Genomic DNA, 25,361 nt, shown 5'->3' on the forward strand with positions numbered 1-25,361 from the left:
GAATGGCTTTATGATCTAGTATGATATTTCAAGGAGAAAAACTCACAGTTTCCTGTAACACTAAAATATCCAAACAATTACATAAGGCACAAAGGAATATATGACAGATTAAAAATGATTTGGGCACTTTTATTGTAATAAATGAAATCCTAGAGAGGGGCAGGTCTAATTCCAGCACTGTATTCAATCATTCAAAAAACATTTATTAATAAACCTTGACTGGGCTCTTGGAATTAAAATAAAAAAAATTGTGAAAATTCTTCTCCAGTTGCTCTAAATCTGATAGAGAAGACAGAGAGATAAATCAAAGCATCTTTGATCAAATTTTGCTTCTGCATCACAGACTCTAGCAACAGCCAACTTGCCTATGAAGCTAAGTATATGTTTAGAGACTCAGAGGAGGGTGTGGTGGTCACTCAAGAGTTCCTGGAGCAGGTGGCACACAGATTTTTTTTTTCTATTTGTTTTGAGAGAGAGAGACAGAGGACAAGCAGGGCAGGGGCAGATAGAGGGGAAGACACAGAATCTGAAGCAGGATCCAGGCCATGAGCTGTCAGCACAGAGCCCGACACAGGGCTAAAACCCGTGAACCGTGAGATCATGACCTGTTGCTTACACGACTGAGCCACCCAGGCACCCCTAGTGACACACAAGATTTTAAAGAGGAGTGGAGAGGTGGTAGGAAGGCTGGGTGGCTGATTCAGGGAATACCCTATGAAGGACACAGAAGTCTTGTCTGTTTTTGTTTTTGTTTTATGTTCTTTTTTAAAAAGGCATTCCAGGCGGATGTTATTCAAAATGTTTGGATGAAAGACGCATGTGGGACAACAGTGGCAGGAATAGGATTAGGGACACACTGCTAGGATGATCCAGAACACTAACAACAAAATATATTTATTCTGAGAATTATAGAGACCTATAAGCTGAAGTGCAAAATAAACATATTGGCACTTAATACTTCCCTCAGAAGCTATTATGAAGACTGTGCATTGGAAGCAAGACAGATGAAAATGGAGAAGATAGAAAGCTAGTATCATCAAGCCAGTGAGGAGTAACAATAGTCCAAAGCAAAAAATGAAAATAAAAATAAATAAAACCAAAAAGTGGTGGACCTGGGGAATTGTAAGGAGATTTAAAAGATGATTAGGAGAAATAATCTGCAGATCAAAATGACATGATGGGAAAAGGGTAAAAAGGAGTCCTGGCTTTCTGTCTTGGGCCCAAATATCACTATATACAAAGATATGAATATTAAGTCAGGGGGGATATTTGGGGACAAGCATGATGCATTCAATTTTAAGCATAATGGGGGGCAGTGCCTGTGAGATACCATTAAAAAGGGTTATTCAGGAGGCAATTAGAGAAATGAATCTGTACCTTAGCTATGATATCTACATGGAAGAATCAGACTGGGGAGTCACTGTTTCAATAACAATGAACCATCAGTTTGAATGAAGTTAGTTATTGACACCAAGAAGCTCTATAGGTCCTCAAGTATCAAAGAAGCTTTACTTAGCAAAGAGAGACTGCCAAAAGGAAACAATGTGGACCTAACACTGATAAACAAGAACATCTTTCCCCATTAAAATAATCAGTGGGCAGAAGGCTTTATTCTCTCTTGTTTTCATTTAACAAAAAAGCAAAATGTGCCTTTCAAGTATGATTTTCACATCTGCATTAAATAAATGCACCAAATACAAATCCGATGTATCAATGAATGCCTCACAGTCCATCAAGAGATAATGTAAAGATACTGAAACCAATAAAAACCTATTATCTTCTAACACAGTTTTTTTTTTAAATGTTGCTTTTAAAAATAGTTATTCACTTAAATCAAGTACGCAGGGATACAATGCCTGCACCTCTTGTATGTATAACACTTCAACTAAGACTCGCTGTGCACTGGGAGAAGAAGCAATTTTCCTTCTGCCTCCCTTAGAATGATGAGGTAATCTATTGTGCCTTTACACTTACTGAGCCTCAGGAGACTGAGGCTTGATGATTACATGGGCTTGTACGACCATCAAGTTCTACCACAGGAGTCGTACATGTATTATAAAGACGCTTCAAATTGCCGAACATGCTCTTCTCACCATCACTGTGTGGCTCTCTTCCGCAATTCACTCACAAACTTTGATTTCCAGAAATGATGTAAATCTGCATCAGCTGTGAATGCATGAATGCCAACCACCCTTATTCCTCAGAAGGCAAGAGTGTCGGGATTTAATTACTTAGAAACATATCACATTTTTGTTCCAAAAAAGGAAATTTCAATCAACTTTCAGTAAAACGTCCTATCAGGAGGTAACAAACGGATCAATACTTTTTAAATTTCCATTTCATAAAACCCAAAATTAGGCGCAGGTTAAGAAGTAATAAACTCCATTTGATCTTAAACACACAGTTACCATTCTGATATAGACACTGATGGCTTACTGAAATGTATTTTACCATTCTTCCCGAAATGTATTTTCTATGATATTAATCTTATTCATGTTTTTTTAAAAGAAGCCTATACTTTCTTGTCACTTTGTGTTCCATATCAAACTGATGGAAGCCAGAATCTTTTATATTATTTGTCAGTTTCTCTGGCCTTCCAAATCAATCTGAAGCAAAGGCTTTTCATTTCTTTGATTCAACTGAAATTCTCTTATATTTATTCTATTAAAGTATCAATCTCCCATTTTCTTCCCCTTTTATCTGCTATTCCTAAATGTGACAATGTCAACAATTTGTGTTTAAAAACAAAAGCTTGTGCATAAAAAAATACACAAAGATTAATGGAACAGAAGAGAGAGCCCAGAAATAAACTCAAGCATATATGGTCAATTAATTTATGGTAAAGGAAGTAAAATTTTACAGTGGGGAATGAATCGCTCTTAAGCAAATACTGTTGGAAATACTAGATAGCTATATGCAAAAAGAATAAAACAACCAGTATCTTACACAATACACAAAAACTAACTCAAAATATGAATTAAAGACCTGAATGTAAAATTTCAATTAATGAAACTCCTAAAAGAATACACAGGTGGTGAGCTGCTTGATATTGGTCTCAGCAACAATTTTTTGGATCTGACTCCAAAGGCAAGAGCAAAAAAGCAGAAACAAACAGGACTACATCAAACTAAAAAGCTTCTGAACCGTGAAGGAAATCATCAATTTACTGAAAGCAAGAACTTATTTGAAAATCATATTTGAAAATAATATCCAAACACTTAAAGAACTCATACCACTCAATAACATCAGAAAGAAAGAAAGAAAGAAAGAAAGAAAGAAAGAAAGAAAGAAAGAAAGAAAGAAAGAATCCAGTTAAAATGCAGAGGACCTAAATAGCCATTTTTCCAAACAAGACATGCAGATGGCCAACAGAGCCATGAAAAGATGCTCAACATCGCTACTCATCAGGGAAATTCAAATCAAAACCACAATAAGGTATCACCTCACACTAATCAGAATGTCAAGTATCAAAAAGACAATAAATAAATGTTAGTGAGAAAAGATAGAAACTATTTAACACCCTATGAGTAAAATATACCTTAATCCCCAGATATGTATTGTTAATTCTATGCATTCCGTTAGAATTGGCTTATGGTAGCAAAATATTTTATCATTGTATGTTTAGTAAACTCAACTGAACTTCAAAGATTGAAACCTGCAGAACTCTGGAATATATCATTTATTACATAAAAGGAGACTGCAAATTAAAAGCAATGTTCTTCTGTTAAGTTTCTCAGGATCCATATAAGAGTGAAAACATATGGTATCTGTGTTTCTCTGTATCACTTATTTCACTTAGCATAACACTCTCCAGTTCCATCCACGTTGCTACAAAAGGCCATATTTCATTCTTTCTCATTGCCAAATAGTATTCCATTGTGTAAATAAACCACAAGACCATAGGGTAGGGAAAGGAAAAAAAAAAAAAAAAGAGAGGGAGGGAGCCAAACCATAAGAGACTCTTAGAAACTGAGAATAAACTGAGGGTTGATGGGGGATGGGTGGGAGGGGAAAGTGGGTGATGGGCATTGAGGAGGGCATCTGTTGGGATGAGCACTGGGTGTTGTGTGGAAACCAATGTGACAATAAATTTCATATTGAAAATAAATAAAACAACATTCTTCACAGAGAGGGAGACAAATCATGAGAGACTCTTCAATACAGAGGAAAAAACTGAGGCTTGCTGGTGGGGTGCTAGGTGTGGGGAAGTGCTGAAGGGGTGAGGGGCATAAGAAGGACACTGGTTGGGATGAGCACTGGGTGTTACATGTAAGTGATGAATCACTAAATTCTATTCCTGAAAAAATTACATAATTTGAAAAGAAAAAAAAAACAAAAAAAAAACCAATGTTCTCCAAAGAAAATATACTTTCAAAGTTTCAGCTCACAATCTATTCATTAAAATACTAAAACCTATCTCGAAATTTGTTGAAGTTCATGTTCACAAGCTACTCACAATACTGTAATAACTTTGACCAAAGAGCTATAAAAAGAAACTAATCGATTAATTCTTAGTTCACTGATATTAGAATACTTATATAATTGATTGTTTTCTTAAATATTAAAACAGTGATTTAACTCAAAAAATGATTGAAAAAGAGGATGTGTATATGTGCTCAATACCATGTTGAAAACTTCTATTGGTGATGGTATTTCCATTAGATTAAGGTTAATATAATATATACCTGTTTTCCTAGGAAAATGAGGGCTGCTGATATAGCAGGATAGTTTTCTTAAGCTTATTTATTTTGAGAGAGAGTTAAAGAGAGAGAGAGAGGGAGACAGGCACCCTGTGCATGAGTGGGGGAGGGACAGAGAGTTAGGGAGAGAGAATCCCATACAGGCACCATGCATGAGCACTTGATCTAACCAACTGTGAGATCATGACTTGAGCCAAAAACAAGAACCAGAAATTTAAGTGATGGAGCCATCCAGGCTCCACAAGATAGATTTTGTTTTAACAAATCATCTAACAATGATCTACTTATTTTATGTGCTCTCTTTTCATTCTCTTAACGGTCCTTTGAGGTAAGTACTATGATATGCTTTATAATATTCTCACAAATGCCAAGTTTATTATATTTGGGTTAAAAATGGTTTATTTGAACATTCACTAGACTATTGTCCTTTTCCTTTCATAATTTTAAACATTTCCTACCTCTTAATAGTTTCTTTTTGCTATCATCTTCCATCTCTGTTAAAGGCCCATACTCCACCCCTAGAGGATTTCTTCCTCAATTTTTCTACTTTGGAAATCTTTCAAAATTTTTCATGAGAATAAATACTAGACAATAAATTTAGACTTATATGATTTTAACAGTAGGACTTGGTTTATAAAACAGACTGTAATAGAGTAAAATACAAGTGAGTATGAGCAGTGACTTCACTACAATTGAAATAAATGGCATTCTGCAATAAGATGATTATATACCTAATACCTGAATGGTCTTTAAAATTATAGAGGGCTGTCATTCAATTTTATCAATCAGATACTTGACAAAAGCTTCTATTTCTCAAACATTTTTAAAGATCCTTATCCTGAATAATATTTTAAATTGATGACAAACATTTTGGCCCTTTCAGGAATTATTTTTCAAACAGCTATAAATCCTTTAGAAATAAGTGTGATGGAAAAATTTGGCTGTTTTTTAATATGGTAATTGTATTTTATTCCCTAGACTAAAAAACTTGAATTCAAGCTAAATACAAAAAGGAATTTTAAGATCAAAATACCAGAAATAACTAATATATACGCAAAATTATTAAATAAAAGTTGTTTACATTTAGAAAGAAAGGAGAAAACGTTTTTATAGAAGAAAGATGTTACTTTAAATTTGAGAATACAAAAACTTCAAATAATAAATGACAAAAACACAGAGAATAAAAGATTTCTTCCATTAACCTTTCTATTAGAAATGGAAAAAGGTGGCGTACATGTACTAAAAAATTATTTAAACACTAGATTTTCTTGTCATTTGTTTCTTCGCTTTAGGGTGGAGCGGGTAAGAAAAAAAAGTCAAAAAATTAGATGATTCTGGAAAGGGGTTGTTCTTCTATGGGTCAAGTATGCCCTCTGATTTACAAAACATAAAAATTCAATAGACAAGTCATTTCAAGTATTAAAGATGCAAAATTAGCTTCTTTCATAATAAAGCCTTCCAATGACTTTGTGTAAATCTGGCGGGGGGGGGGGGGGGGGGGGGGGGGGGAGGGGAGGTCGTAAGTTCTATATCCCCCCTGACCTAATCACTGCTGTTAATTTCCAAACGATAGGCAGTGATTATAAAGTAGAGAAACAAATGGTCTTCATAGGCTGAAAGGGTAGTAATGAAATATTTCTTCAGTTGTGTTCCAGACTGGGAGAATATGCGACAAAGGACCCCAAGTGTCCATGGGAGCTAATAAGGAACTTCTCAGTTTCCAGTTACTATGATTCACAAGAAACAAAATAAAAACAACTTGTACACAGGAATAAACCAAATAGCAAGAACTTTGCTACTTCCTTTACAATGCTATATACCTTAAGCAATATTTTTCTAAAAGTTTCATATATTATTCATTAAATTAAAATTGTTTATGACTTGGTTTGCTCTACTGACAGTAAGTATTGACTAAATCCAATCTCAATATTTGTGTTGCTCATAGCCCCTTAACTTTTAAAATATCATCTTTGTATCTGGAGACAAAAGAGTCTTGGAATCTTTAATCCATTCAAAATCTTTCTTTTTTAATAGGATTTTAGAAAGATCTTTTAAATGCCTTTTTATATCTAGGGAGAAATCTGCTAAGATTTTATACATGAAGCAAAATGCCAGATGATTAAAAAATTCTCATCTCAAATTCCAGACCTCCATTTTCTCTCCAATTGTCAATCCCTTTTTCATTTGCCGTGAACACTACTGTCAGTCTGTTTGGAAAGCTTTTCTAATTTAAGATTTCATTATCTCTCTTCTTCAACCTCTGAATGGCCTGTCACTGGTTATACCCATCATAAAAAGCTAGCCAAGTACTTCTGATTTCCAGCTATCAAATTTACAGAGGAACTGCATTGTATCCACATCTTTTCATGCTTTCCCTCTATGTTGCTTCTCAAATTTCTTTTTAGAAACAAAGAGACAGTGAATTTTTATTTGCGGTTCCCACTAAACAGTAAGCAAAAGGGGAGCAATAATTGTACACTTTACAATACCTCACAAACTCCTGGATATTCTGTTCATTAATAAACAAAAAATTCACATTATTTTAACAGAGATCACAATAAAATGTGAAAAAACAAATACAAATTAAGGACATTTAACAAATATGTTGTATAGTATCTCTCCCTTAAAAAAGGACACTGAGAAATAAACACCAGCTCTGAAAATAAGTTGTGGGAAAATCTAGGATATTCCTTAGTGAGGTACACGCACGCTAGACTGAGTGCTGGGATTTACATGATCTAAACATGGGTGCCAGCCTTATTGGATAGGATACATTAATTCAGTATCAAAATTAACCATGTTTGTTGACAAAAAATTTTGAAACAATTTTCTAAGTACTCAGAGAGAACTTAGAGAACATTATTCATATAGCTCCTAAGAACCACAGGATTTCCATTTGGCCAAATATATACCAACGGGAGAAAAAAATCGTAATGAAATACGGTATAAGAGACATACACTACAACATTATGAACTATCCAACACTGTATGCCCAAACTGTGGCTGACGTGGTAACATCTGCTAAGACTGGCATGCATGAAGTATGTAGGATTCTCCTACAGTACCTTAGGTGATTCTGGGGAGGCAAATCTAAAATGCTTCTCAGGGTTATAGAAGTAACTAGCTCTAAGTTTTCTCATTGTATAAAGAGGTGTGTCTACAGAGTCAAAGGAACCCAGGAAGAAATGTCTCAATAACCCATAAAATGTCTTCCCAAAACAGAGTCAGTTTAAATTATCTACAAGACCCATTATCTATCCAGCCCTGCCCTAAGCCACCCAGGCCAGAAACAAGCATCTTCTTCTTTCCCTTCCCTTCCTTGTTTGTACCTAGTGGATGTAAAATTCAGAGAGCTGCTAGGAAATGCCCTACCACCTCAACCCCTTTTCTAGGGTAGGCTTTCATTAGCTGTAATCTAGGGTAAGGAAGAAGAGTTAGTAAATGCTAAATCAAATTCAGAATTTCGACTATTAGGGGAGAAAACACATTTACATTTCTGAATTGAAAGTTTTAAACCTGTTTATGACTTAAAGTGACCAAGGCCACTTTACTATTATAAAGTCACCAGGAAAGTCACCTTTATCCACAGTCATTCACTGAAAAAGGGTAGAAGGCTAACAAAATAAAGTTAGATTTTCACAACAAACTACATGTTACACTTGTACAACAAAATTATTCATACAGAACAAAGTGAGTTATACATCTTATCTGAAGTATTATGCCCACTTGTCATTCATACAAAATTTTCTGAATAAAGATTTTAAGTAAATTAAATGAAATATACACTCGTGAGACACTGATATTATATAGTCATATAAAATGGAAACTAGTGGGTATAACTACTTAAGTTTTGTTTAGAACATGCCAGAAAAATTCTGCTGGAAATAATGAGTAGTTGTCAATAACACGGTAGGTGATATGGACACAACCACCATTATATAGGTTTATATTAAAGAAGTGAGTGAACCTTGCAATAGAAGCTATCTCAAGAGCTAATTTACAACTTTATTTTTAATGAGATCTAGGAACTTTAAAATTCCAAATATCATTATGGGTTAAAATATCCCTCAAGTTCAATAAAGGGGCTGAGATGCTTTGCAAATTGAACCAAGAACGGAGTGTTCAAAATTTAATCCATTTGTAGTGTGCGCAGAATATTATCTTCACAGACTGATAAAAACAAAAACAAAAACAAAGCAATTTGTCAGTACCATCTTGGACACTGGGGACCATGATCAAATGACTAGACAATCAGGTTGTTACAATATTCTCTTTTAAATGTGACAAAACAAAAAGCAAGCAAAACCACACTTCAGTAACCATAAATTTCAACCTTTGTATCTACAAAGCCTGCATATCCACTAAATAACTTAGGGAATTCGCCATGATCAATCTAATTGTTGCTAGAGATGCTTAGAATTGCAAATTCATTGTCTTTCCAATCAAGCCTGTTTTTCTATGGAGTTCGGTGAACATTAATTGGTTTCCAGAGCATAAGTGTTTCAAGGGGAAGTACAGAAATCACGATTCTGAATTAAAATGAAAAAAAGGGGGGCCCTGTAAATCCAAATATAGCAGCCAAATATTTCTAAATCATTATATTTCAGTACAAAGTGTGAAATATCCAACTTAACTTTTTCATGGCATGTCTTTTATTCTTTTAAGCCCTGAGTAGCTTGTTTTATTTATACTTTTAAATGCTGAGTTTCAGACAATCACAGTTTTTTCTTGGCAAATAAATTTGTGTTCAAGTCAGCCCTGATGGCCATAACAAAATACCATCCGCTGGGTGGCTTAAATGAGAAATTTATTGTCTCACAGTTTTGGAGGCTGGGAAATCCAAGATCAAGGTGATAGACTTTTTGATTTCTTGTGACAGGATTGTTTCCAAGCTTGTAAACAGCTACCTTCTCTTATGTCCTCACACGACCTTTTCCCTGTGTGTGGATGTAAGAACCTCTTCTTCTAAGGCTACCAATCGTCTAAGATTAGAGGCCCACCCTCTGGAAAAGGCTCATCTTACCTTCATTACCTCCTACCAGCCCCTATCTGATATACAGTCATGTTGGGGGTTAGGATATCAACGTATGAATTTTGGGGTAACACAATTTAGTCCATAGCAATTTAAAAAATCTGTAACTGTTATTACTAATTGTTTTGTTACTCCACAGTCTTAAATGAGTGACAGGATTAGTATTTGTACGATCAGAATACTATAGGCTTGGCCTTTGGGTTTACCTGTGATTTACATTTTGCCAACAGAAAACTGAATACTATATCACTATCTATGAAAGACATGTATTTCAGAAACGCCATGAGAAAAAGGCAATAGAGTACAAACTCTACCTGAAAGGAACTGAGTCTCCTTATGACATACTTATTAAATATGATCAAATTACCCTACCCTGAAATCTACATTTTGTACTTCAGGCATGTCCTCAAAAAGTCTTTTTTTAGGAGTACTTAACGATTTCAAAGCTCTACTCCTAATGAGAACCAAGGCTAATTATCTAATCTTTTTTTTTTCTTTTTTACGATGGATGTTTTCTTTGTTACAAAATGAAATATATTTTTTAGGGGTATCCTTATCAGATTTCTGATTCCATGACTGAGAAAGAACACTTTAGAAGAAGGAACAAAAGCTACTTATTATGACCATAGTAACATTTTACTGACCGCTCTTTCAAAACATTTACTTTTGTAGTCTTTCAACACACAACTCTGGAGTATGGAATGATACAACCTCCAGAATTGCAGGAAAAAATACATTTTACATTAATATACACATTATTATATATATTTATGAATTAGCTAAAACAAAACATAAAATAAACCACATATTACTGCTAAAAACATTCTGTATTATTTTATCTTTACACAAATTTAAATTTGTGATAAATACCACCTCTGAAACAGTAACTCTGAAAAAACCCCCAACAGATTAGAAGTGATGGTAATTTCTCTACAGTCCTTAATCACCAGAGCACTAGGGTGCATTGAGAAATCTCATCTTGGTGGGGACAGTCAATATGGATGCTCTCAAGTCAGGTCATGGTAGACTAACCAGAAATTTTAACAAGAATGAGTTACCATCCTACAAAATTTAGACTAATTAATTGAAAGCTTGTTTTGATCTCTAATATGTGATTATTGATTCTAACAGCTAAAATATTAACTTAAAATTATTTTGAATCATAAAACCTTAAATCTGATATAGTTTAGAGTAATAACATATTTCAATAATTTGAATCCCTAAAAAAATGATACCTTTGTATTCAGCTTTGTATTACTTTGCTCTTTTGGGATATTACACATAGGAACATGGAAGCATTTCCTATTTGACAGACTCCTAACATTATTTACCACATATAATTCCCACGATAGCCAAGTGAAGTATATTATTTTGTTTTGAGATGAAGAATTTGAGTAAGTAATTCAATGGTAGGCATCCATCCACTTCGTTTAGTCTCTGTATTCTTGTCCATGAATCACAACTGAAGCTCGGTGAAATGAATGCTTACTTTACACTTACCCATGATTACACATAGTGTTTAGAATTCTGGTATTTGAAGGTTCAGACCATTTTTTAATGATTTTAATGTTTGTTTGTTTGTTTGTTTGTTTATTTATTTATTTTGAGAAAGAGAGTGAGAACGAGCGTGCATAAATAGGTGAGGGGCAGACAGGAGACACAGAATCTGTAGCAGGCTCCAGGCTCTGAGCTGTCAACACAGAGCCTGATTCAGGGGTCAAACTCATGAACCCTAAGATAATGACCTGAGCCAAAATCAGATGCTTAACTGAGCCACCCAGGCACCCCCAAACTATTTTTTCTACTAATATAAAATAATTAGATTAAATGAGAATAATCATCAAAATCACCAATCGTATAAAATCTGAGTCAATTACAATAATCACTAAAAAAATTATGAGCTTGGAAAAAATAATGGGATGTTAATAGAAAGTACATTCTTTTTGGAAAGAATATGCTGAAAAATATTCTCACGTTCATTGTCTAGATTTCGGATATAACCTAAAATTTTTCATGGTCTCATATGGAGTATGATAGAGTTCTCATAATATTTTCTTATTATTGCTAATAATCAAGAAATGACTTACTATTATCTATATTATAAATAGCCTTCTTACTAAAATAAGACTTCATTTCCTCAAAAGCTTTTAAGTTCCTTCCCTTAAAATTCTTACACAATTCTGACTGTATACTTCCAGTATTTATAGCTTATCTCCAATTGTTGTCTTATTGAGGTGAGTGCACTCTCCAATGTCATGTTGTATAGCAGCCAAGATGACAGGCATCCATCCCTACTTTATTCTTAACTTAAAAGAGACTAATAATATACTGACGTCTGCTATGACCTTCTAGTTGATAGGTTTCGGAAAATTATAAAAGTAACTTCCATGCCTAGTATGCGGAGAATTTTTGGTGCTGGCAGTGGTATTTTGATTACATTTTAATAAAAATAGGCCTAAGGGGCACCTGGGTGGCTCAGGTGGTCGAGCATCCAACTTTGGCTCAGGTTGTGATCTCACCATTTGTGAGTGTGAGCCCCAAGTTGGGCTCACTGCTGTCAGCACAGCGCTTGGGATCTTCTGTCCCCTCATTATCTCTCCCCCATTCGCACTCTTTCAAAATTGTAAATAAATAAATAGACAGATAGATAAACAAATAAAGGCCTAAGACTTTATGGAATGCTTAATATGCATCAATTGATATATAACACTATCAGACATCTAAGCCATGTATTTTGTCATCATGCATTATTCCTCATCACTACTTGGTAAATGTTTTCTTTTGAATGTAACATTATTCATGAGACTGTACTATTATTTTTTTTTACTTCTTTTTTGTGCAATTTTTATTTTGTATAAGCAGTCACATGGATTAATACTCTTTTCATATATTAATGTGTTCTAGTAACCTTTTTTAAACTTCCAAGCATTTATTCCTCAAAAGTTTTATAGAAATGATACAGCCTGAAGTATTATCTTTGGCCAGAAACTTGAATAGGTTTCCAATTTATTCTACAATTAGCCTACCACTGACTCCATGTGGATCACCACCAACCATTTTCTTACACTTTATAATACTTTGTTATAGGGGTGCCTGGATGGCTCATTCATTTAAGTGTCTGACTCAATTTTGGCTGAGGTCATGATCTTGCAGTTAGTGAGTTCAAGCCCCACATCAGGCTCTGCACTGATAGTGTGGAGCCTGCTTATAATTCTCTCTCTCTCCCCCCCTCTCTCTGTGCCCCTCCCCAGCTCACTCTCTCCCTCTCTTTCAAAACAAATAAGTAAACTTTATTATAAAGTAAAAAACTTGGATTGAGAGTAACTTGTTCTGTGAGTATCCTGCAAGATGAACAAACGTGTATAATAAATTTTAACTTGATGAAAGAGTGATGTCTTGCAATGTATCAATGCAATACGGCAATGTCTTGCCAAACGTCATATCATCACAACTGATTCTCTGTCTCTCTCTCTCTCTTTCTCTCTTTCTCGCTGCAGGATTGTGGGTGATCATCTCTCATGTTCAGGCTGTGGGGGTGTGGCAGAAATCAGTGATGTTTTACAACATTGCAAGGTGCCCACAACTGACCCTAATGTATTTTTTGTCACTTAAAAGCACCTATAGACAGCACTTGGCTTTTCCATACCAAAATAAGCTTATGAATGTTTCGCTTCATTCTAGGTCAGGCTGCCCACAGCTAAGAGACCTTTTCCTCTGCTGCCTTATTGCCAGTTACATTGAATACAGTATATGACAAGAGTTCATTAATACCCTACTGTAATCACCATCCATGTGAGCATATACAATGGCCTCCATGCAGAAAAAAAAATTCCATTGAGCCAAAATATAGCAGTGATTCCATTATAGTGTAAGTCATCCTACAACTTTCCAACAAGCCTCCTCTCTTTTGTTTCCCTCACACCAGCCACAAAGGTTTTCAAAGTAAGTGCAGGTTAATTTATTTTTCTTTTTGTCTTGTATTTTCTTTCTTATTTTATATTATATTACAGTATTATATTCATTGTTCTATGAATATTTTTGGGTTGTGGATGCATCATCTTTATAACCCTCAGAGCTGTAAAGTCAGACAGCCTTATTTATTCCAAAGATGCCAATCTATTAAAATACTAACTTTCTAAATCTATAAAAGAGTTTAAAAACAATGTAAACTATTAATCAGCATTCTATAATTACATAATCTCCATATTTGGCAGAGATTAGTTGTCAAGATTTATAAGAGATTGTGAAAAGCTAGTTCTACAATTATCAGTAAAGGGAGGATACCTTTTTCCTCCAATGTTTATATTGGCATCATTTGAGATACTGCAACTATATTTTCAAAGATAAAAGAAATCAACATCAAGATAAATTGCAGGGGAACGTATGTCACTCAGTCAGTTAAGTGTCCAACTCTTGATTTCGGCACAGGTCATTATCTAACAGTTCATGAGTTCCAGCCCTGCATCCGGCTCTGCACCGATAGTGGGGAGCCTGCTTGAGATTCTCTCTCTCTCTGCCCTTCCCCAACACACACACACACACACACACACACACTCACTCACTCACTCACTCTCTCTCTGCCAATATTTAGAAAAAAGATACAGGGGCGCCTGGGTGGCGCAGTCGGTTAAGCGTCCGACTTCAGCCAGGTCACGATCTCGTGGTCCGTGAGTTCAAGCCCCGCGTCAGGCTCTGGGCTGATGGCTCAGAGCCTGGGGCCTGTTTCCGATTCTGTGTCTCCCTCTCTCTGCCCCTCCCCCGTTCATGCTCTGTCTCTCTCTGTCCCAAAAAAAAAAAAATAAATGTTGAAAAAAAATTAAAAAAAAAAAAGATAAAAAAAGATACATTATAATGCCAGTATTAGTCATTATAAGCAGTTCAATTTAAAGGAAGTATAATTAGTAAAGCATAGGAGACTTTAAAAGGCAACACAATTCCTTAAAATTGTGTCTTCCTTTATCAAAATGGATACTCCTTAGTGATAAAACTTTATTTTTCAATTCCTAAAATGGAAGTAATTTCTTTGCTTACATGACAACGTAAGAATAGGACAAAAGTATATATTGCCTGAAAATGTTATGCATCTTGGCGGTTACTATGTTGCCTGTTATTGGATAGTCTTTTAGAACCGTAATAATTTTATAAATAAATATGAATTTCTATTGATAAATGACTATCCAGCATCCTACGAAGACATTCCCTATACTTGCATCTAAAATGATTTTTAAAAAATTAATAAATTTTTGTGATTAAAACCACATTGTCTAAATAGCCAGTCCTTCTTTTCCTAGTTTCTATGTTTGTGTTTTTACCAGCCCAACAGATAAATTAGATCTGAAAATAAAGTATGGTTTCAATGCCCTCTAAAATCTAAGTACCAACCAGTGAAATTCTCAAAAGTGAACACTTTCAGATATGGTTCTAATTAAATGTACCACTCTAAAACTTTAAATATATCAATGAGCAAAGATAATCACATTTCAATTCCTGGGACTTTAAAAAGTAATTGCCTTTGAGAAATTAGAACAGAAGATTCCTTATGAGAATATAGTCACACAACTGTCTTAGTGAAAGAAGAGGCTGTTTCCTTCAGCTAAGCCTTCAATTAAAGTAAGCTTTCACATTTATTAAATTCAGAAACCTAGAACAATCCTGTGAATCTGATAGGTTCTGATGAGCTGCATGAAGAGTCCCAGTAATTATTAAATTTTCAAGATCTTGTTGACATTTCTGATTTTACTCCTGTGTCATTTACTCACACAGTTCATAACATGGGATATGAATTTTAAAAGACTACAGGCCAGGCAAGGTCAGCGTCTTCCTGATGAGATTTCAGCAAAGGAGGAGAAGCCAATATTAAGATAAATGAGACTAACCAAATAATGCAAGACAGAGCTTCTTTTTTTTTTTTTTTTAATTATGACATATTCCAAAATAGGTCTTAGGATTTCTGAAAACACCTATTTAAATATTTTATCTTCTTTTCAAAATCAAAGTATGGTTTATTCCCTGAGACTAATTAAAATAATCTTCTACAGATGTGTACAAATAGTTCATTCTAAATGGGAAAGGAAAACATGAATAAAATTAAAACCTCTTTTGTAGAATACTAAAAACCAAACAAAAAAATGGTGTACCATGTCACGATATTCTTAAAAAAATTATGGTTAACCTTTGTGTCATTTTTCCTGTCTGTTCCAGCATATAAGAGATGAAGACTTAAACTACTTGACTTCAACTAAAACAAAACAAAATTTCAAATAGAAGAGTAAGAAAATAAAGATTCTCATGCAAAGCGTATTATCTTAACTCCAATGGACAATTCTGTCTCCCAATTCTTACTCCCAAAGTAACAAAGTTAAAATTAACTCAAAAGTAAAATATCAGGAATTTCATTTATCATAGTAGTTAAAAATATAAAGATTGGAATTAGACTTTATTTGAAGTCTGATCCCATTCTTAATAATATGACCTTTCATTCAAGAGTGCTTCAGGGTCCTCTTCTTCAAAATTAACAAAGTTATAGTAAATAAATTAGAGAATACATTTTAAAAGGGAAGCATGGAGTCAACCAACTACTAAACTCAAAAAAACAAACAAACAAAAAATAGGTTGTTAATATTTAACCAGGCCAACGCAACTGTGGAGTCCTTGGACCCCTGTTCACAAAATGCATGCATAAGGTAATTTACTAGACAGGTGAATTAGGTGCTAATTATCTATGGAAAAATGATAAAAATATTTTTCACGTATTTCTTAAAGATCACCTCATTGAAAAACTAAGCAAAGTCACTTTGTCTTTATTTTTCTGGGTAATCTCCTGAAGAGAAAGCTTTCTCTTATCTTCAGCCTTCTAACAGTTGAACAAGAGTCTCTAAGTTGAAGAAAAAGCAAGTTGAAAAGGAATGTGGAAAATCTCATTTGGATGATTTGTTTCCTCATTTCAAGGTATTCAATAGGACCATGGCCCCAAACTGTTAATTATGATTGGCTACAAGAGTTGCGAGTGCTGGCGACTTCCATTTTGTATGTTAAATAAGTATGCTTTATTAAAATTTGCCACCATGGCATACGATCTTTAGAGGGGAAAAAAACTGTTTTAAAAATGTATAAAGTACCAATATCCTTGAGTATTCAATGAACAATTTGAGGATTTCTCGATAATCCCTATTAGACCATCTGAACTGCAAGGAAGTTTTCTCCAGAGTGGAAAAGAATGGACTGCTTCATAGGAATATAAGTGAGAGAAAGTATGAAGAGCCTCATTTTATATATATGAAGGGATGGCAAATGGGATGAGAAAGCCACTGAGTACTCAGTGGGGTACAGTGAGTCTATGCCATACTCGATCTGAAATGGTATCTCATGCGTCATCCAGAGCAGGAAGTAAGTTCCAGGCCATATAGAGTCATCTCCTGTGCCATGCACATCAGTAAGTATACTCAAGCCCTCCTCTTCCCAGGTTATACTAGCTCAGGGTGCCCATGTACTGCAAAGAGCTGTGCAACAGACCAGTGGCTCTGGCTACCATACCAAATGTGAGGGGAAGTGGATAGAATCAGCAGTGAGGCAAAGTTCCCCAAAACATGCATCCCACTTCCCCAAACTGCTAGATCCACATGAGATTAAAACCACAATGCTGTTAACCTTGTTATTTTTCTTTCCTTTGGGAATGGCAGCAATCTATGAACTTGCTCAGAGAATCCCTCTTGACTACTGAAACTGGACAAAAAGAAGACTTTCCCTTCAAGACCAAAAGGGATTAAGTAGGCAGGATTCTATTCATGTCATATTTGTTTCAGTCACAGTTTTTGCTTTAATTTCTTTCACATGCAAGTTTTTCATTTAATATATATTTTAAAGTGTTACAAAGATTATTAAAAACAAAATCACTGACTTTGAGTATCTTCTTGGTATGGATAATGATTTTCAGGAATAAGGAAGGCAATCCCCAAATAGGAGACAACAAAATAGAAACACAATCAGGAAAGCTTTCTACCAAACTGAAAACACTCAAGTTGGCCTCAAGTTTCTTCAACACAGTAATACAGGTCAAAAAAACCAGTGCCATGATATCCACAGACAACTGACAGAAAAATATTGTGACTCAAAAGTTCTATATCCAGCCAGTGTGTTCTTCTAATATGAATTCAATAGAAAGATATAATCTTAAAGTAAGATTATTTTGTTGGCATACCCAACAAATAGGTGATGAAAATTTTGAAATAAGGTGCATGAAGTAATTTTTTAAAAATGGGAAACACAATCATATAGCTAAGTACTGTCTAAATAGTTGTAATAGTTACAAAATACAGTCATGGGGCACCTGGGTGGCTCAGTCGGTTAAGTGTCCGACTTCGACTCGGGTCAAGATCTCAGGGTTTGTGAGTTCGAACCCCACATCGGGCTCTGTGCTGACAGCTCAGAGCCTGGAGCCTGCCTTGCAGGCTCTCTCTGCTCCTCCCCACCTCTCAAAAATACAGTAAAACATAAAAAAAAAAAAAAAATTAAAAAAAATACAGTTGCAAAGATCAAGATATTTCTTTTAAAAAGCACACAGTTAGAAAACTATTTTTACAAAGTGCATAATGGTTGAAGTTAAAAAAAAATATGTGAACCTAAATCCCAGGTAATTCCTAAAAGGACTTGGAATTAATAGTAGTGCTGGATTGTAAGGGAGTCTATTATGTTTAATTCTCATGTAACCCCAGAAACTACCTCGACAAACAATTCTGTTTCTATGATCAATAGAGACAAGTCATACATTTAATATCTTCAAAGAACTGATAGGAACAATATGTACTTTAAAAATTAAAAACAAACAGAGTGAATAATCTGATCAAGTTGGAATTTATGTCACAAAAAGAACCTTACATGCACTTAAAATGCCCTTTTAAACAATAATCCCACAGGAAATCCAAAGTATAAATTATAACTTATATTATTAATCCCTGTACTTAGTTCGCTCTGCTTAAATAAACTTGAACTGTAATAAACAAGAAACATTTACATACCACTTACTATATTACTAGGTTGGCACTATTATGAAAACAAGTATATGAACTTACTTTATCCTCAAATCAGTTTAGTCATTTTACCCTATTTTACAGGTGAGAAAATGCCCTGAAATTTAAAGGATTTACAAAGGAAAAAAAAAAAAACTGCAAAAATTTAGCTTTGAACTAGGCCATCTGGCCAGAACCCAGAGAGTTCTGGATACCCAATTCAGTCTATAGCCTCTGTAATAAAGGGTAACAGAAGAAACATAGCTTTAAAAATCTCAAATGGTCCTTTCTTCTTACTACTTACTTATGTGGGAAGGCAGAATACAAACTGGTTAGAGAATGGTGAACATGGAAGAACAGAACTAGGAGTGAACAAAGGCCCCGCTTTCTGGGTCATGGGTGGTCCTGAGAGATACAGATTGTACTTGGCAGGATTTGTAGTCAGCATTCTCACTCAGGCTCTGCCCCTGTTAATACATGGTACAAGCATCCTACCCTGTGTTTTCCTAAGCAACTTACTGCCCTTCCTTTCTCTTAGGGAAGCCTTCTCAAGCAAGTCTTCCATTTCCCGGTTCTCTATTTCATTAGTCTTTCCCTAGCATTTCTTTTCATCTTGAGCCCACCATGTACTGAGAGGGAGATATTTTTTACCTATATCCTAGGGTAAGGGAGACACAGACACAGACACAGACACACACACACACACACACACACACACAGACACACACACAGACACAGACACACACACAGACACACACACAGACACACACACACACAGACACACACACACACAGACACACACACACACACACACACACACAGGATGTGATGAGAAGTGCCAGGTCTAAAATGTATCACTATCTCCCTTTACAGTTTGTCTAGGTATATTTGTATTTGTGCACACTTGTGCTATATAGTTTGTATTTTTAAGAAAATGGATTTATTAGTTTTCAGTTTTCATGGCCCCTGGGAAGGCACAATGACCTAGTCAACCAAAGCAGAAGGACACGCCCACTGGATGCATACTCTCCTACAAATATTCACATAGTGCAGCTCTCTGAATGTAAACTGCTAATGGACACCCCATTTCTTCTTTCACAGAGTGTTTACCACGGACTCTTCAAAGACATCTCAACAAAATTTGTTCCTTTTCTCCCCCAAACAGGAGATACAAAGGACAGACAAGAGTATGGTACTCCAAGAGTTGTTCAAGTTCTTTTACTTACAGCCCTCATAGATGTCAGTGGGGATATGGACCGCTGCATGCTGATAGGATATCTGTCGTCCAAAATTAGCATCGTCAATAAAAACAGGTTTTATCCTTTGGCTGCCTGGCTCACTCTCATTTTTTTCAGGCTATACCAGAAAAGATAGACAATAAAAAGAATATTAAACTTAAGATAACAAATACTCTCACATTCAGGTCTTCATTTGCCACAAGTATCATCTTCCAAAAAAAGACATCTACACGAATATTTCAAAATAGAGTATCATGATGACATCTAACTCACAGACTTAATGTTGTACTCATTTTGCAATACATACAAATACAAATAATTGTGTTGTACACCTGAAACTGATATGTTATATGTCAAATACATCACAATAAAAAGAATCCAGCTGGAAAAAAACGTTGCAAAAGTAAGTAAAACATAGTACCATGCTGACATGAGACACACAAATTATATTCAGGTATTAACATTAGCATTATCTTTATATTATTCACATTAAAATATAACTTCTCTCACTTCCTCAATGTTGGAGTCACTCAGGATCATCCTGAGGGGACGAGGGCCTTTTCACACGCAGTACGTATTAAAATGTGCATTTACAGAACAGGATAAATTCCTTTAAATATAACTGAATTAAAATTACCTATTGATATATAGTTCACGGTCTATGCTACTAAATTTATATCATGCAGTTGAGGATAATTCTTGGTTTGACAACTTATGGTAAACACCTGCAAAAAAGGTAGCAATGAAGGATCCTTTTATATCACGTTCCCTTTATTTTTGCAGGTTTTCCAGTTCAATCAATTTTTGTTTTAAAAATAAAGTATACTAGAAAAGATCTGTTATAACTAAGCACAATTAAATCCTAACTACAACCATTCTGTCTCCTGAGGTAGGAGGTAAAGTCCAATCAATAATGATGCAAGAAAAACCCACAGAAATTTAAGTTTGAAGATTAATTTTCTCTCTACTCAAACTAGGCTTTTGATACTGAATTACCTTATTGCCCTCCCCTGGCAGGAAACTGAGAATTTCACTCATTTACCCAAAATGTATCTCTCTAACATTTTTTGTTGCTGTTTTTGTTAATTGCGTTAGATTTTTTTCCCCAGGTCAAATATAGCTGTTTTAGACTCTTCCCCGTTTTTAAATTAAGTTCAGACTTCTATTTTCAACTCAGCAGTAGAGTCTGTATTCCATATTGCAAAGGTAATCTCCTCAAAATGAAAACAAATCACATTTGATTCTTTTTGGCCGCATACTGCAGTGATGCAAAGAATCAACAAAAGACTTAATTGGATGACCAGAAAATTCCCTAAGAAGCCTGGGAGAAAGTACCAACAACATCAAATCAGCAGGTTTAGAAAGAACTAACTGTATCAAACTTTCCATCCAGGTCTGAACATGTACATGACCAAATAACACATTAGTATGAGATACTTTAACAAACACACTGTAATTTTTTTTCTAAACACTGGAAATATTTACATACCTATGAACAATACAGTCTTTAAAAAAATTGGGGCCCAAAGCTCCCAGTCCAATCTATCATTAGGTAATGAAATCAATTTCACAAGTACTATAAACCAAAATATTTTTTAAATGAACGTTCAAGTTGGTTAGGACCAACTTTACAACAAACCATTTTTTTAAGGGAAGCGTTTAAAATATATATACAAGTACACTCTATATATTACGATGAAGAACTATGTTGTGAAACTTGTGTTTTAGTTATGACTATGTATGTACGTCTAAGTGCACATGTGAATACTGTGATGGAGTATTCTGATGGATTTTACAGAAATCTGTCATTGACAAAAATATTTGAGAACTCATCACTGTTTTTTATTTACACAAAAGCCATGATTAATAACTACCCCATAAGCAAATGGAATATAAAAAATAAGAGAAGTGCTTCAAGTCTAAAAATTGGCAAAATACTTTCATACAGGAATCACTAACATACCCTTTTCTACAAGAAGGATAGGTATGTGTAGAATGACGAAAGGAGAGAGAAGAAACATAAGGAAAATAGAAACCATAGAGCAAAGCGAATTCTGAACCTAACATACCAGCCTTCATTGCAATGGTTATAAAGAATGAAAAGGATAACTGGGATTTGGCCTTGGATTCAACCATGGATTTTAACACATTTGAAAATTCACACTCCATTGTCGGCTCCTGAGAGCTACTGACTTGTGAAAGGGGGCACATTGAAACAAATGATTTTCAGTAAGAAGATGAAGGTAAAGAGGACACCAGCGAACAAATGACATGGCTATTTTTCTCCCCTGAAAATATTCTGAGAAATCTCAACATTTATTTTAAAGCAATGGTTTCTCAGAGTATGGTCCTTGGAGAAGTAGCGGCAATAGCCGCTGAAATTTTTCAAAATGTGTGCTCTCGGGCCCCACCCCAGACGTAATGAGCTGGGAAGGGGCTGAGCAGTCTTCAGGGTAACAAACCCTCCAGGTGATTCTGTTACTTGCTAAAATTGGGGCTCCACTGCTTAAAATATCAACAGTTGCAATTAGACATTTTTATTTGGAACCTACTCATGAAAAACTTAGGGTTGATTAGTAACAAGCATATTAACAAACACCTATTTTTTTACCCTCCATGTAGAACACAGTTTCATGAGAGGAATGGAAATGGTAGTATGGGGAGTAATACTTGTCAGAAGACATTTCGAAAGACACCAATCCCTCAAGATACTCTAGGGGTCAGTGCCATGAGAACTTAAGTTAGGGAAATGTTGTTCCATTAAGAGAGTACTAACCTCACTGGCACATCATCAAAGACTCTTGAGAGAGGCCTCACTCCAGAGCTTAACCCAGCGTTCCCAAATGTATGCAACCCTGAGATTTTTTTCCATATAATACCACTTGCAAAGAACATACTTACAAAATGTCATCGAAAAGCCTATTGGGAACCATGGTGGCCTAGAGATTAGGTTCTATTCCGCTTGCATTAATAACCTCTCGGACTTGAGCCACTCACCATCCCTTGGCCTTCAGTTTTCTGACTTCTAAATAAGTGATGTTGGGGTACAGGTGTTGTGCTAATTTCATTGGGCACATCAGAATCACCTTGGGGAAACTCAGGCCCCACCAATAAAGATGTAGATTACATTGAGGAGGATGTCCGTTGAAAGAATCTCTCAGCTGATTCTAATATTCTCTATCTTAAATTCAGATCCCTCAAGCTAAAGAAACTACAGTTATTTTCAGACCTGAAAAAATTATAGTCCCATTTCTATAGTTTTTGAAAATAACACATGATTTTTCATAAGCCTATCTTTCCCAGAAATTTCATTTACATCTATTTCTAGCGAGTTTTACTAGAAATATAGAAGAGTAGAAGGACCAGATGATAGATAATAGACAGATGGATACTGAACTACCTGTGTCAATTAGGGCTGGGAATATATGTGTGCAAATATTTCATTCAGTCATTTGAGACATATCTGTTGGCAGACTGGAGGAGAGGATTTATTGATATTAATGTTCATAGAAATGTCATTTAGTATCTAAACTACAAATAAGTTCAATGATCAACAATAGCAAAATGTCATAATAACTGTCACAGATACAATTTTATATTGTTAAGTAATATAAGAGAGTAATTACATTTGGAATACACATATAAAGTGTTCGTTTAAAGATGATTTTACGCTTAAAAAGTAAATGTTAAGAAAAAAGAAGAGAGAAAAGGTCTATTATTTTAAGAGAAAGAGAGGTAGAGGGAGAAATGAATGGATGAGTACATAGTAAATGTTAAAAGCACTTCAGTGGTTTTGTAGTTATGCAATATGACTATATCCATGTTTCTGTTCTCTTGTTTTCTAATAATACAATGAACATGCACTGCATTTGTAATAAAACAGAACATTAATTTTTGTTTTAAGTCCTTTGTAGAGTGCTACTAAGCATTATATGATTATCTTACTGAAGTAAAAGTTGCTTATATTTCTTCTGAATCCTCTCACACTTAAAAATAATAAATTTTAAATATACTTTATGGAGATCCTCGCATGTTAAAGTCACCATACACAGAGTTTTTCGGGATAATTTTAAAACAATATGTAGTTCTCAAAAAAAAAATCATGCACTTTTCAACTTGTATAATCATGCACCTGGACGAGTTTTAATGCACAGTTGCTAAGTACATCAAGAAAAAAATAATATGGCTGCTCTCCGTGGTTCTCCCCTTTATGGTTTCCATAAACTCAAATAATTTCATAAGAATATTAATTTCTAAACGCAACTCATTTATTTCCCTAAAGTTATGATATTACTGTAACTTATGATGATCCCATCATAAGCTATGTCTTTGCCTATCTTGATATATAATGGCATTATATGGTATAATGGAAAATACAACAAATTTTAGACACAAAAAAAGTGAGGAAAGCAATCTGGAGAAAAGCTACTTAACATGTATTGTTTAATGTGTTAATGAAAAATTTCAAACAAATTTCCCCCCCCCCCCCCGCCACCCCGGAATTAAGCTTTCCTTGTTTACCAGAACACACAAGAGAAAAAAATAAGCATTTCTCTTTCCAGTATTTTTCCTCCCAAATTCTCCAGACCACCCCATATAAATGTGTACAAGAAACTAACCAGGTCTATTCTAAAGGAATTCGAATGCATTTATTAGAACACATAAGTGAAACATGAGAAGTATGTCATACTAGTCATCTCAATGCAATTTCAGTTACTGAATAATAGATTAGATCACTCAGAGACCAAAGTACAGGCAAATGTTGGACAGGTAGGCCATTCAATTTTACAAGCAGTACATATCAACAAAGTTAATTTGGAAAGTCAAAATGGTAAGTCTAGGAGGCTCTTGAATATTTAACATATCTCAAATGTACTCATATACTAAAATATCGTTTTTTAATGTTTTGTTAGTAACTGAAAACTTTAAAAATTCTACTGATAGCAAAATGCTCAGAAGTTAAAAGAGTATACAGTTTACCTAAACTGCAGTAGAAACTACATGAATCACTTTGTCACAATTCAACTGAACATTATCAACTAGAAACTTCGTTCACAGTCATAGTGTGGCCAGGTTTAATTCCCCCTGCTCTCAGTTATGTTTTGTGTTCAACAACACTGTGACAAAGTTAGTTGATAGTAAGAATGGCTTGCTGAGACTCTCTATAGAGACTTTCTACAGAAGTGCCCCCATTGGTATTTCTATCTCACTAATGAAAAGAAACAGTTAAATGAATGGTGTTTGGTGTAATGATACAAATTGTTTTTTAATTTTTTTTAACGTTTATTTATTTTTGACACAGAGAGAGACTGAGCATGAACGGGGGAGGGGCAGAGAGAGAGGGAGACACAGAATCGGAAACAGGCTCCAGGCTCTGATCGGTCAG

General features: G+C 34.9%; 1 protein-coding gene across 11 annotated transcripts in view; it reads right to left on the reverse strand.

Annotated features, from left to right (window-relative positions):
- Positions 1-25,361, reverse strand: part of CACNA2D1 (calcium voltage-gated channel auxiliary subunit alpha2delta 1) — a 496,257-nt gene that overhangs the window by 152,700 nt on the left and 318,196 nt on the right. For all 11 annotated transcript variants that reach the window (XR_006298483.1, XM_043588719.1, XM_043588713.1 and 8 more), the window contains one exon: positions 19,964-20,093. Coding sequence is in view for 10 of the 11 variants with exons in the window: in XM_043588719.1 (XP_043444654.1) it covers positions 19,964-20,093 (130 nt within the window). In the remaining variant the exon portion in view is untranslated. The remainder of the gene's footprint in view (positions 1-19,963; positions 20,094-25,361) is intronic.

This window comes from Prionailurus bengalensis, chromosome A2 (assembly GCF_016509475.1).
Source record: "Prionailurus bengalensis isolate Pbe53 chromosome A2, Fcat_Pben_1.1_paternal_pri, whole genome shotgun sequence".
Taxonomy (NCBI): Eukaryota; Metazoa; Chordata; class Mammalia; order Carnivora; family Felidae; genus Prionailurus; species Prionailurus bengalensis.